Genomic DNA, 14,227 nt, shown 5'->3' with positions numbered 1-14,227 from the left:
GGAAGAAGGGCTTCAGGAGGCTAATCAGTACTAGGTCCCTGCGGTAACTCTGGAATCGAAACCCCTTGACTCAGCAGCTTCTCGAGCTGAATTCCACATGGGGGCTGAACTGTTTTAGGGCCATGGGCCTACTTGTTGGTTCTAGGTTTCTCTCATATCCTTTTTTTTTTTCAGGGTCCGTAAATAAAGTTTTATTGGAACATAACCATACCCATGCATTTTTGTATTTCCACTGGCTGCCTTTGTGCTACAGTGGCAGAACGAATACTTGTGGTCGATCTTATGGCCCACTGTATAATTCTCTTCGGGCTGCCACAACAAAATACCATAGATTGGATGGCTTAAGCCACAGAAATTAATTTCTTACAGTTCTGGAAACTGGGAAGTCCAAGATCAAGTTCTGGCAGTGTTTCGTTTCTGATGACAGCACTCTTCCTGACTTGGGGATAACCACCTTCTCACTGAGTCCTTGCTCACATGGTAGAGAGAGAGCTCTGCTTCTCCTCCTCTTCTTATAAGGGCACCTGCCTATCATATTAGGGCCCTACCCTTATGACCTCATTTAACAGTTATCACTTACTCCAGGGCTGTATTTCCATATCCAGTTACACCAGGGGTTAGGGCTTCAACATATGAATTCGATGAGGACATAAACATTCAGTCCACAGCACACACAATGCCTAAAATATTTACTATCCCTCCCATTACAGAAAAAGTCTGCCTACCCCTGGTCTAGATATTGCTTCTCAAAGTGGGTAGGAATGCAAAGATTTTAACCCTCCCTCACCCAAACCTACTAAACTAAAATCTGCATCTTAACAAGATCTCTGGGTGTAGACATTATAGTTCAATAAGCCCTGGTTTCCAGATCTAGTGATCATGGTAAATCACATGACAAAAAAATTTTTTTAAATACAGATTTCCAGGCTCCATGCTAGGAGAAGAACAATTTTAAAAATAGTTACAAGAGCTAACATTTGTTGAGGACTTACGGTACAGTTTTCTAGGAACTGTGCTAACTTTTATGTACATTATTTCTTTTAAACTTCCTAATGTTCTTTTTTTTTAATGTTTTTTTATTATATTATGTTAGTCACCATACAGTACATCCCTGGTTTCTGATGCAAAGTTCGATGATTCATTAGTTGCGTATAACACCCAGTGCACCATGCAAAACGTGCCCTCCTTACCACCCATCACCAGTCTATCCCATTCCCCCATCCCCCTCCCCTCTGAAGCCCTCAGTTTGTTTCCCAGAGTCCATAGTCTCTCATGGTTCATTCCCCCTTCTGATTACCCCCCCCCTTTCTTTATCCCTTTTTTCCCCTACCGATCTTCCTAGTTCTTATGTTCCATAGATGAGAGAAATCATATGATAATTGTCTTTCTCTGCTTGACTTATTTCACTTAGCATTATCTCCTCCAGTGCTGTCCATGTTGCAGCAAATGTTGAGAACTCGTTCTTTCTGATAGCGGAGTAATATTCCAGTGTATATATTGACCACAACTTCTTAATCCAGTCATCTGTTGAAGGGCATCTCGGTTCCTTCCACGATTTAGCTATTGTGGACAATGCTGCTATGAACATTGGGGTGCATATGGCCCTTCTCTTCACTACCTCTGTATCTTTGGGGTAAATACCCAGTAGTGCAATGGCTGGGTCATAGGGTAGCTCAATTTTTAACTTTTTAAGGGACCTCCACACTGTTTTCCAGAGTGGCTGCACCAACCTGCATTCCCACCAACAATGTAGGAGGGATCCCCTTTCTCCACATCCTCTCCAGCAATTGCTGTTTCCTGCCTTGTTAATTTTTGCCATTCTAACTGGCGTAAGGTGGTATCTTAGTGTGGTTTTGATTTGAATTTCCCTGATGGCTAATGATTTTGAACATTTTTTCATGTGTCTGTTGGCCATTTGTATGTCATCATTGGAAAGTGTCTGTTCATATCTTCTGCCCATTTTATGATTTGTTTGTTCCTCGCGTATTGAGTTTGAGAAGTTCTTTGTAGATCTTGGATACCAGTCTTTTATCTGTAGCATCATTTGCAAATATATTCTCCCATTCCGTGGGCTGCCTCTTAGTTTTTTTTATTGTTTCCTTGGCTGTGGAGAAGCTTTTTATCATGATGTAGTCCCACATGTTCATTTTATCTTTTGTTTCTCTTGCCTTTGGAGATGTGTCATGAAAAAGGTTGCTTTGGCCAATGTCGTAGAGGTTGTTGCCTATGTTCTCCTCTAGGATTCTGATGGATTCCTGTCTCACATAGAGGTCTTTCATCCATTTGGAGTTTATTTTTGTGTATGGTGGGAGGGAGTAGTCAAGTTTCATTCTTTTGCATGTAGCTGTCCAATTTTCCCAGCACCATTTATTGAAGAGACTGTCTTTTTTCCACTGGATGTTTTTTCCTGCTTTATCAAAGATTAGTTGCCCAGAGAGCCGATGGTCCATTTCTGGGTTCTCTATTCTGTTCCACTGGTCTATGTGTCTGTTTTTGTGCCAGTACCATGCTGTCTTTGTGATCACAGCTTTGTAGTACAGCTCGAAATCCGGCATTGTGATGCCCCCAGTTTTCTTTTTCCTTTTCAACAGTTCCTTGGCGATTTGGGGCCTTTTCTGGTTCCATACAAATTTAAGGACTATTTGTTCCAGTTCCTTGAAAAATGTCATCGGTATTTTGATCGGGATAGCATTGAAAGCGTAGATTGCTCTGGGTAGCATGGACATTTTAACTATGTTAATTCTTCCAATCCATAAGCATGGAATATTTTTCCATCTTTTTGTGTCTTCCTCAATGTCTTTCTAGAGTGATTTATAGTTTCTAGAATATAGGTCCTTTACGTCTCTGATTAAGTTAATTCCAAGGTAACGTATGGTTTTTGGTGCTATTGTAAATGGGATGGATTCCCTAATTTCTCTTTCTTCAGTCTCATTATTCGTGTATAGAAATGCAACTGATTTCTGAGCATTGATTTTGTATCCCGCCACATTACTGAATTGCTCTATAACTTCTAATAGTTTGGCCATGGATTCTTTTGGGTTTTCCATATAGAGTATCATAACATCTGCGAAGAGAGACAGTTTGACTTCTTCTTTGCTGATTTGGATACCTTTTATCCCTTTTTGTTGTCTGATTGCTGTTGCAAGGACTTCTAGTACTATGCTGAATAAGAGTGGCGACAGTGGGTATCCTTGTCGTGTTCCTGATCTTAAGGGAAGGCTTCCAGCTTTTCCCCGTTGAGAATAATATTTGCTGTAGGCTTTTCATAGATGGCTTTTATGAGATTGAGAAATGTACCCTCTATTCCTACACTCTGAAGGGTTTTAATCAGGAAAGGATGCTGTATTTTGTCAAATGCTTTTTCTGCATCTATTGAGAGAATCATATGATTTCTGAATTTTTGTTTCTGGATAAAATCTAAGACACTGATAGATTTGCGAATGTTGTACCACCCCTGCATCACAGGGATGAATCCCACTTGGTCATGATGGATAATCCTTTTAATGTACTGTTGGATTCTATTAGGCAGGATCTTGTTGAGGATTTTGACGTCCATATTCATTAGGGAAATCGGTCTATAATTCTCCCTTTTGTTGGGGTCTTTGCCTGGTTTGGGGATCAAGGAAATATTGGCCTCATAGAATGAGTTTGGTAGCTTTCCTTCTGTTTCTATTTTTTGAAATAGCTTTAGGAGAATAGGTATTATTTCTTCTTTGAATGTTTGGTAGAATTCCCCAGGAAAACCGTCCGGGCCTGGAGTTTTATTTCTTGGAAGATTGTTTATCACTGACTCAATCTCTTCATAATTAATTGGCCGGTTTAAAAATCAATTTCTTCCTGTTTCAGTCTTGGTAGTTTATGGGTTTCCAGGAAGGCCTCCATCTCTTCCAGATTGCTTAATTTATTGGCCTAAAGCTGTTGATAAAAGTTTCTAATAATCCTTCCAATTTCATTGGTGTTGGTTGTGACCTCTCCTTTTTCATTCATAATTTTATTAATTTGGGTCCTGTCTCTATTCTTTTGGATAAGTCTTGCCAGAGGTCTGTCAATTTTATTAATTCTCTCAAATAACAAGCTTCTAGTTCTGTTGATCTGCTCTACTGTACCCCTGGTTTCTAATTCGTTGATTTCTGCTCTAATCTTGGTCAACTGCTTCCTCGTGCATGGATTAGGCCTGTCCCTCTGTTGCTGTTCCAGCTTCTTGAGGTGAGAATATAAAAACTGCATTTTAGATTTTTCTATTCTTTTGAGTGAGGCTTGGATGGCTATGTATTTCCCCCTTAGGACTGCCTTTGCAGTATCCCAAAGGTTTTGGACCATTGTGTTTTCATTCTCATTGGTCTCCATAAATTGTTTAAATTGATTTTTGATTTCCTGGTTTATTGAGTCATTCCTTAGCAGGATGGTTCTTAGTCTCCAAGTGTTTGAGTTTCTTCCAAATTTTTCCTTGTGGTTGAGTTCCAATTTCAAAGCGTTGTGGTCTGAGAATATGCAGGGAATAATTTCAGTCTTTTGGTATCAGTTGAGACCTGTTTTGTGTCCCAGAACATGGTCTATTCTTGAGAATGTTCCATGGGCATTAGAATAGAATGAGTATTCTTTGATTCTGGGGTATAGTGTTCTATATATATCTATGAGGTCCAACTCATCGAGTATGGCATTCAAAGCCTTTGTTCCTTTACTGAGTTTTTGCAAGGGTGTTCTGTCTATTTCTGAGAGTGGGGTGTTGAGGTCCCCTACTATTTATGTATTTTTATCTATATGTCTCTTTATTCTGGTTAAGAGTTGGCTTGTGTATCTTGCTGCTCCCCTGGTGGGGGCATATATATTTATAATTGTCATCTCCACTTGTTGGATACATCCTTTAAGAATAATATAGTGTTCTTCTGTGTCTCTAACTATAGACTTTATTTTAAAATCCAATCTATCTGATATAAGAATTGTTACCCCAGCTTTCTTTTGAGGTCCATTTGCATGAAAGATGGTATTCCATCCCTTTACTGTCAGTCTGAATGTATCTTTGGGTTCAAAATGAGTCTCTTGTAGACAGCAAATGGATGGGTCATGTCTTTTTATCCAATCTGCAACCCTGTGGCGCTTTATGGGAGCATTCAGGACATTTACGTTGAAACAGTATTGAGAGATATGATTTTAATGATGCCATGTTGCCAGTAAAGTCTTTGTTTCTATAGATTGCGACTTTCTGTTCTGTATCACTCTTGGGGCCTTTTTATCTTTATAGAACCCCCTTAATATCTCCTGTAGGGCTGGTTTCGTGGTTACGAAATTGGTCAATGACTGGCGATTCTGGAAGGTCTTTATTTCTCCATCAATTCTGAATGACAGCCTTGCTGGATAAAGGATCCTTGGCTGCATGTTTTTCTCTGAAAGAGCTTTAAAAATGCCCCCCCCCCCAACCCTTTCTCTCATTCCAGGTCTGTGTAGACAGGTCTGACGTAATTCTGATACCTTTGCCTTGGTACGTGAGAGATTTCTTTGCCCTGGCCACTTTCAATACTGTATCCTTGGATCTAATATTTGCGAAATGCACTATGACGTAACGTTTTGTCGTAGTTGAGCTTGGGAGGGGTCCTCTCTGCCTCTTGGACATGAATGTTTGTTTCCCTTGCTAGATTAGGGAAGTTTTCAGCTACAATTTGTTCAAATATCTCTTCTAGACCTCTCTTTTTCTCCACCTCCTCAGGGATGGCAATGATTCTGACATTGGATCTTTTCATTGAGTCAGTGATCTCCCGTAACCTACATTCGTAGGAGTGGATTTTTTTAAGTCCAGATTCTATTTTCGCTTTTTCTTCTACTAACCCATCCTCCAATTCGCTAGTACGTTCTTCTGCCTCAGTGACCCTGGCCGTCAGAGCCTCTAGTTTTGACTGCATTTGGCTCATAGAATTTTTAATTTCTGCCAGATTCGCTCTCATTTCCGCCCTTAGAGATTCTATATTCTCATTAACATTTTCGTTAATACTTTTTTCAAGTCTACACATCATCTTGACCATTGTTACTCTGAATTCCATTTCTGATAATTTGGTTATATCCATATCCATTAGTTCTGTGGCAGAGGCCACAGATTCATTGTCTTTTCTTTGCTGGGGGGGATTTTTCCTTCTTGTCATTCTGACGAGGAGAAGTTGCGGGGTTGTCCAGAGCCCAAATTATTGGCCAGTACCCAGGCCGTGCGCCCTTGTTTTATAGGGACCTTAGGGATGTGGGCTTCTTGATTTGTCAGCCTGCATTCTGGGGGAGGGGCTGCTGCTCCGATACTCAGGCAACCCTGTTTGGGTAGAGTCTCCGTGTCCCCTGCGAGGGGGGATGGGGACGGGCATACTATGAGCCGGTATTTCCAGACTTTTGTTCTCTGGCGGCTTTCCCTGGCGGTTTGCTGTGCCTCTTCTGAGAGTCAGAGCTACAGTGGCTGAATCTCAGCCTCTGTCTCAGAACAGAGGGATTGCGAACTGTTCTCCACTGATGTTCTGGCCACTTTAACTCTGATTCTGTTGGTGCTGCTCACCCCTGCAGCGTCCCGGGATGTGTGCCCCACACCCGGCGTCCCAGCCCTCACTTCCAGGGCCGACGCATCTCTGTCCTTTGTGTTTCCAACACCACCAGCTGCCAGCCGCCCCAGCGCGCTCCGGAGCTCCCGGTCTCAGTCTGGATCCAGTGAGCGCACCGGAGCTCCGTTTCAGTCTGGTGGCACGCGTTCCCTGGCTCACGGTCTCAGGCTGCTGTCTCGCGGGTGCTGGTCCGCGAGTCCGCCTGCTCCCCCATGCCGGTGGCTACCGCTCCGGGCGCCCGAACGCGGCGGCTCCCTCCCCCTTCCGTTTATCTTCCATATCTGTGTGCGGTTTCACGGTTCCCGGCTTCGTACCTCAATACTCAGCGCTGGAGATGTTCATTTGTAGAGATCCAGATGTATTTTCCTGTGTCTCAGGCTGATTCCGTGGATGCTCAGGCTGGTCTGGTACCTATCCAGCTCGACTCAGGGGACACATCATATCCAGGGGACAACCTATCAACATGGCTTCACAGCTGATGTTGACCTTGAACACCTGACTGAGGAAGTATTTCTTAGCTTCTCCTCTGTAGAGTTATTGTAATTCTTCCCCACCCCTTTCCACATTGGATTGCTTTGGAAGCAAGTCACTCTGCACAGCCCGCACTTAAGGGGTGGAGAGTTAGGCTCCATTTCCTTGAAGGAGGACTATAGACATAAATTATTTGAAATTCTGCATGGGGGATTTGTTTATTTCCCCTTATTTATTTATTTATTTAATCATTTACATCAGTATGAACTCACAAACATTAAATTTTATACTTTGTGTTATATTATAATAACTGCCTTATTTATTTGGTTGCACAAATTGTTACAGCTTTGGCCACCAGGAACTCTTTTAGGGGGCATTTGCCTCCTTTTACATACACGCCCACCCTTGTGTGTGTTTCTGAGTACTTTCTTACTTCCGGGTGCTCCTGGCTCACACTGTACACTCCGCCCCAGAATCAACCATTTCTCTACGGAGCCTGGTTCCTTTTAATGGAGAATGGTGTGAAACCAACATCCGAGTGCTGGTGCGCTCACTGCTACTAGGACCAAGGTTTTTAAAGAAAAGAGTAGTTATCACTTTTGATTGTATTAATTTCCTGAGGTACAACAGGGATGATCTCTTGGAATATAAACCACAATCCTCTGGTTTACTTGGACAAAAATAATACAGAATAAGTTAGAATAGATGATACAGGATAATTATAGTAAAAATGAATGTTTTGAAAACCATAAAGCTCTGCAGAAATGTAAGGTATTATGATTTTAATCAGCTTAAGGTAAGGCCCTGTGGGCTTCTAGACTTTGGTTTCAGGAGTCCGTTTGAAGGGAGTTCCACTGAGAATGAACTCATTTATCTACTATTTCTTTTAGTCTTATCTGATGTTTGGTCTTTTTAAAAAGTTTGTCAAGTTATTACTTTGTATCTCTACTTGCATACTGCTTTCGGCCCCAGAGACATAAAAATGAAGCTGAGAGTTTCTTTTCTGGAAACAAGCACAGAAGTAAAGTTGTTTAGTGTTGGAAATAACCTCCTGGAATGTGAAAGTCATGGACTTTAACCTTTCCTTTCCCCCACAAAATTCTTTGTGCAAAGGTTGAAGGGTAGAGCACAAGGAATGCTATAACCAGAGGCAGAAACATGAAACTTCCCTGGGCATCATGCTTATTTGGCTGTGGTGAGAATCTTTCTCTTAGAACCACCATGACTAAAAATGATTATAAACTAAGTTGATAGCTTTACCACAAAAGTCTAGAGGAGCGCCTACAAAAACAGATTAAGGAAATTTTATTGCTGATCAGTGGATATCAGGCGGGCCTCTCTGATGTCAATGGGAATAGTTAGGATGTGACATTAAAAACAACAAACCGCACTTTGCGGGGATCGTGAAGGCCTCAAGGCTCATGTCACTGACGTCTCCCATGTTCTAAAGACCAGCTTGATCTCAAGATAGAATTGAGAGATCAGATGAGGAAGACTTGGGAGTCAGGAGGAGAGGCGGCACAGAAAGAGAATGAACTTTGACTAAGTTTCATTATCTATGAAAATGGGGACCATATGACCTACATATGAGGACTAAATTAGGTAGCATAGCAGAAGGCACCTGGCATGCAGCAGTTTCTCAAAATGTTAGTTTTGTTCTGATTATCTAAAAGATAAAGCTGAACCTAAAAACTCAACAAGGGCTATTTACGAAATGTTTAAAGGACATAAAACCCAAAAAGATAGTTCACAAAGGAAGATCCGCATAAGTAATTCATGTGTCATTCACAAACTGCTGAAATCCTATAACTTCTATCGCCCATAGTCACATCATTCCACTCTTGTATTTGGTGTAGTAAGAAACAACTCTGCTTCCCAGCGGGTGCAAAATATTACTCCCTTGCTATTCACGAACCTTACTGCATATTTGTCTTCTAGAAAACCGCACATTTTCTGAAATGATTACAACAGACACTGGACTTTGGATCGTGTCCACCACGGCACACTTAAAAGTATTCTAGCATAGACTTTTAAAAATAGCAAAATGAATAAAAATATCATATCATCATTGCTTCTTTTAAGCAAAAACTTTAAGTTCTTTTATGACTCAGAAATGTGATCCTTACTATAAACCAAAAAACCCTGGCGGGTGGCGTATAGAATGAAGAGCAGAAAAACTCAACAGGGGCAACTGAATACAAAGAGTTCAGCCTCATCCCAGAATTCCTGGCAATGAAGAAAGCTGGTTTCGGTCAAGTATTGCCAAACTGTTGAGCGGGGGGATTAAGTAAACGAATATTGTGCTTATAACACAGTTCTTTACATGTGCCGTGAATGTGTTTAAAAGCAGATAAAGACGTAACTTCAATCTGTAAGGCTCCTTCTACTCCATCTGTTTTATCACCTGGGTGATGCACACGCGCCCCCGCGGCGGCAGACTGAGACACGCGCTGAGGACAAGCACACCAGAAGGAAGTCAAGTTGTGACCTCACATCACACCTTCTATCTCCGAGGGAGGGCGAGGGACTTTCTCAAGAAGTAGCAGAGCTAGAACGCGGATCCCGGCTGGCTGTACCAGGTGATCTGTCCTCTTCTCCCAGTGGGCAATGCTGTTCGAACTACTAGGCAACCACGGCGTTGTTTTCAAATGGTGTTTAGAGTGTTGAGAGGACAAATACAGACTCTAACCGTGACTGGGGTTGCCCTGTGGGGCTCCCTCGGTGCAGAGCCGGAGTCAGCACACAGGCGGGGCTGTGCGGCGCGAGCCTTGAACTGATGACCGTGGAGCAAACAGCCGGAGAAAAGAAAGAGGAATGCTGTGTTCTTCAGACCAGGTTCTGACCACAAGGAGGCTCATCTGTTGGTGGCACCAGAAAAGATCAAGGGACTCGGAGCTCATGACAACTCATTCTAAAAACAGGTCACCTGTGTCGTCCGTTATTCAAAGATCAAAAGCATGGCATACTTGATTTCTTTGCATAGTATCGTTCAAAGAGCATGAGTACAAGGCAGAGGTATTCTGACTCTAAGGAATGGCCCAGAGTTCATGTGAAACAGAAGTCTTAAAGAAAGGAGGTTAATAAAGTTGTCACTTGGTCAGGGAGGCACATGGTTCGAAGGGAGGTGTTCTTTCCTTATCTTTTGCTACTTAATATAACTCTGTAACTCTTTAAGCTTACCTTGTAAGTAGTTAAGTAACACCTATAAAAAATTACATTTTCATACAAGAATAACACCTACTAGATTGTTTAAACTTTTATATCACAACTGTTAGTAATTGCACCAATCACTACTCCTGGGGATACCGCAGTGTTTGGCTATGAGTCATCCTGTAAGACACTGCTGTTTGGGGGTACAGGCTGGCTATGAGCCATCCTGTAAGACACTGCTGTTTGGGGGTACAGGCTGGCTGCCGACAAGAAAATGAGAAGCCACTGCTGGTCTTGTCTTACAAATCCAGCCCTATAAAGTGACAACAGTCATAAACTTCTCTGCACGTCCCCCATTCATCTCTGACATGTAACAAATCATGTGAATTAATGAAATCTGACAGAACGACATTAAGAAAAATATTAAAGTTTAAAAGTAGAACCATTCTATTGTTGGTGTGAACTGTAATCTGAATACTTTATCATCTCTGGTTTGAACCACAGTCTTGTTTTTCTCTCCCAAGTGTGCGAATTTCAGTGTGGAAAATATTAAGTTTCTTAACACAATGATGTTTCATATAAAGAACAGAATTTTTAGAGAGGTTTGTTACAACATTCTTGGAAGTGAGTAGAAAAATACACCAGCCAAAGGACAAACACAGAAAAGGATCTGATTTTTTTTTCTTTTGAGGGAACCATATGTAAGCTAATATTTACGTGCAGACAGTGTTTAGATCCTGGTCTCAAAGAGGAAAAGCTAAGCATGGCTACTGGGAGAGTATACATAACAGAAAACCTACAGGAGAAAGCACATTGCAGCATCCCGGCTTGGCTCACAGTGGGCTTTCTGTGAGGGACCACAAACTACCAGCTGAGAAATACACAATGCGCGCCCTCGGTGGTTTATTATTATGAGCTGAGGAATTTTCCTTTTACGTGGGTCCATAAGAGACCCTTACTTCGGCGTCCTGTTCTGCAAACACATGAAACAGCACAGACTGCTGAAAAGCATAGTCTCTGCAGCCAGAAGTCACAAGTTCAAATCCTGACTGTTCTATTCATTGCCTCTAACACAGGTCAAGGACCTGACCTGTTTCAGCATCTGTAAAATGGGAATTGTGATCCTTCCTGCCTCATGGGGTGCTACAGGATTTATTAAATTAATCAAGTGTGTAAACCATGTAAAACCCTTCCCTGGAGGTAGCAGAGCTCAGGACAGGCCATTAAGGTGCAAACGGAAACAGAGGCACCACCGCCAGGCCTTCCGCATCTCAGGAGGACAACTCGGAGGCGCAGTGTACTAACGGGAGACCAAAGTGTTGTTGTGGGGGACTTCTGCATCTCCGTTGAGCCAGGCTAATGGAACTGTAGGCTCTCTGGGCCGGCTGATTTGTTTCCTAAACATACTGTGGCACTGGGCAGATTGTGCCTGGAAGAGCGCACCCTCTGGCCAAGCTGACGAAATGTAAGTTCCAGAAGAATTGGGGTGTTTGTCTATGTGCCTTTCGCTCCTGCCCTCAGCACAGCACAGAGCCACAACAGTGCCTGGCACCTACAAGCACTCAAACACAGACATGCTAAGTAAACGAACAGCTGAAGGAAAGGTCTGTGAAAACGGGCAACAGGTATTAGATTGAACAGATGCAAGCAAGGAAACATTTATGTCAAACCCATTACTATCCTACTTCTCCGATATCAGGTATATTTCCTAAAAGCAATTTTTATCAGCTAGTTGGAGGGGTCAGCTGCAAATATAACTGTTGATATATTGAGAATATCCAGTAATATTCACATCTTCCTAAAAATATTTCTGAGAACATGTTATGAAAAATCACGATGGTTACTTCCATTTACAATTCAATTTTCAGTGAAAATACTTAAATGAAAAAATTAACCCTCCCATACTACATAGGAAAACAAGCATTGTGGTACGTGAGAGAGAAGATTTAATTAGGTTCTAATTTTTCAATGGGTAAAAAGTCCAGCCCGATGATTTGGAATTTTTAGCGAAGGCCTAGCTAAGCTTTTAGAGAAAGAAATAAAGGAGTAAGAAATAAATGAGTTCTTTAGGCTAAAGAAATACCTGTGTTCTGTTAAAACCTAAAGGCAAATTTTCTGATAATTTATGACAAATTTATTTCCTATTAGAGTGTTAGCAACATTTAAAAAGTTAAAACCTGAAATTTTATGCCAGCATCCAAATAAATCGCAGTAACTAAAAATTAAATTGTTGTTTGGGATGTAATAAACAGATGCTCAGAACAAAGCACAGAGCTGAAGCCTCATCTCTAAAGCGAAAAAATGTCTGGAGAACTGAATATGAACAGCTTTCATTATGGATGGTGTGAAAACATAACTCGCAGAGCCAATACTAAAACATAAAACCCATAAAACAGGAGGGCAGTGAGCAGATGGGTGGAATAGATGGAGGGGACTGAGGTACAAACTGCCAGTTATAAAATAAGTAAGTCACGGAGATGAAAAGCTGCATTGGGAATATAGTCAATAATATTGTAGTAACAGTGTTTGGTGACAGATGGTAGCTACGCTTACAGTGGTGAGCACGGTGTAATGTACAGACCTGTCCAACAACTATGTTGTAGACCCAAAACCTAACACAACAGTGTATGCCATGTCAACTATAATTCAATATTTAAATATATATATAACCCAGAAAACCTTTTAAAAAAGGATGACGGAAAAGTTACCAGTCCTTGTTTTGTTTTACCTTGCACCATGAGCATGGGCTCCCTGCCCCCGCCGTGTGCGAGCATCTCCCTCCGATAGCGCTCCCCTGCCGCCCTGCGGGGAGACAGGAGACTCTGTTACAGCCCCGGTCACACCTGTCCTAGGTTCTCAAAATGAAGCCACACCGACACCATATTCAGAAAAGCTGCCACTACGGGACAATTCAGCCCTCTGTTTTCTTCCTTCTAAAACTCTAATTCCAATTTTTAAATTATTCTAAAAAGTAAAACCAGGTGTGAAATATTTACTGTAAAACGAGAATTGAATTTTCAGCTTTCTGTGTCATAGCAAGCAACCTCTCTTTGAAGAAAGGATAATTTAGTTGAGGTATTATATAATAAGTAAAAGGTATCCCTTTGTCCCTCACCTTTGGGTTATCTTAAAGTGAGATTTGGAACTATTTCCGCTGAGATGAAACAGAGGAGAAAAATAATACTGTGAAATAAAAGTGAAGGAGACAAAGCTGGCAGGAGAGGCTTAATTACACCCGGAGAGGGAGAGCTCGGCTCAGGGTAACTGATGGAACAGGAAACGGACTCGTGAGTGCACTGGTGGTGCAGGCAAAGGAAGGAACGGCCCATCTGCATCTTGTGATGTTCTTTGTCTGCTGGGCTCTATTGGGAACACTGTCTGTAATAATACCTGCAGGCAGATTTTGGAGAACTTTTACAGACAGAAATTCTCCAACTTACTGGCACCTGGACACAAGCTATTTAGTGCTACTTTTGTGTTTTATGGAAAATGCAATTCCTTTAATGGCAGATGACTACACACCATGATGATGTAAGTTACACAAATTATGATGTTTCAATCAACTATTTCTGGGGCATCTTTATGTATGGGCAGCTTTGCAAACATGGCTTCTAATCAGAATTTTTGATGTATTACAAGTATCAAAAATATGTTGAGATCAAACACTACATGAGTGCCAAGGCAAAGTGTGTCATGAATAAGGAAACATGGACAGAAGGCTGGGCTCACCCAAGGAGGGGACGGGGGTGGCTGAGAGGGCCTGCGCGACCCCTGGCCTGTGGGGCCATATCTCCTGCCAGCCCTAGTCTGCAGTTCCCCTCCCCTCAGGCAGACTTCTGCTTTCAGGCCTCAGTTTTGCGCTGCCTGGCTTTCTGGTGAGGCTTACAGTCTGGTGATTTTTCAGAAGTGGGACCAAAAAGGATCTTTTGACATAGGTTAGAAATTTTCGAGTCCAGTGAGTATTTTTACTAGCTTACTTTTACACGTCTATAAAAGTATGGCAAACTACATGTCTAGGCAAGAATGCACATATA

At 41.9% G+C, this 14,227-nt stretch overlaps 1 protein-coding gene across 4 annotated transcripts in view; it reads right to left on the bottom strand.

Moving 5' to 3' along the window:
• The window catches only part of MIPEP (mitochondrial intermediate peptidase), a 203,196-nt gene that overhangs the window by 17,033 nt on the left and 171,936 nt on the right, over positions 1–14,227 (bottom strand). For 2 of the 4 annotated variants that reach the window (XM_026493001.4, XM_048215623.2), the window contains exon 18: positions 12,922–13,015. In XM_026493001.4, the coding sequence (XP_026348786.2) occupies positions 12,922–13,015 (94 nt within the window). The remainder of the gene's footprint in view (positions 1–12,921; positions 13,016–14,227) is intronic. The other 2 variants (XM_026493004.4, XM_048215624.1) reach the window with 1 other exon arrangement.

This window comes from Ursus arctos, unplaced genomic scaffold, assembly GCF_023065955.2.
Source record: "Ursus arctos isolate Adak ecotype North America unplaced genomic scaffold, UrsArc2.0 scaffold_10, whole genome shotgun sequence".
NCBI classification, from domain to species: Eukaryota; Metazoa; Chordata; class Mammalia; order Carnivora; family Ursidae; genus Ursus; species Ursus arctos.
Note: the sequence above shows the minus strand (reverse complement) of the source record. Positions and strands in the feature narration are given on the sequence as shown.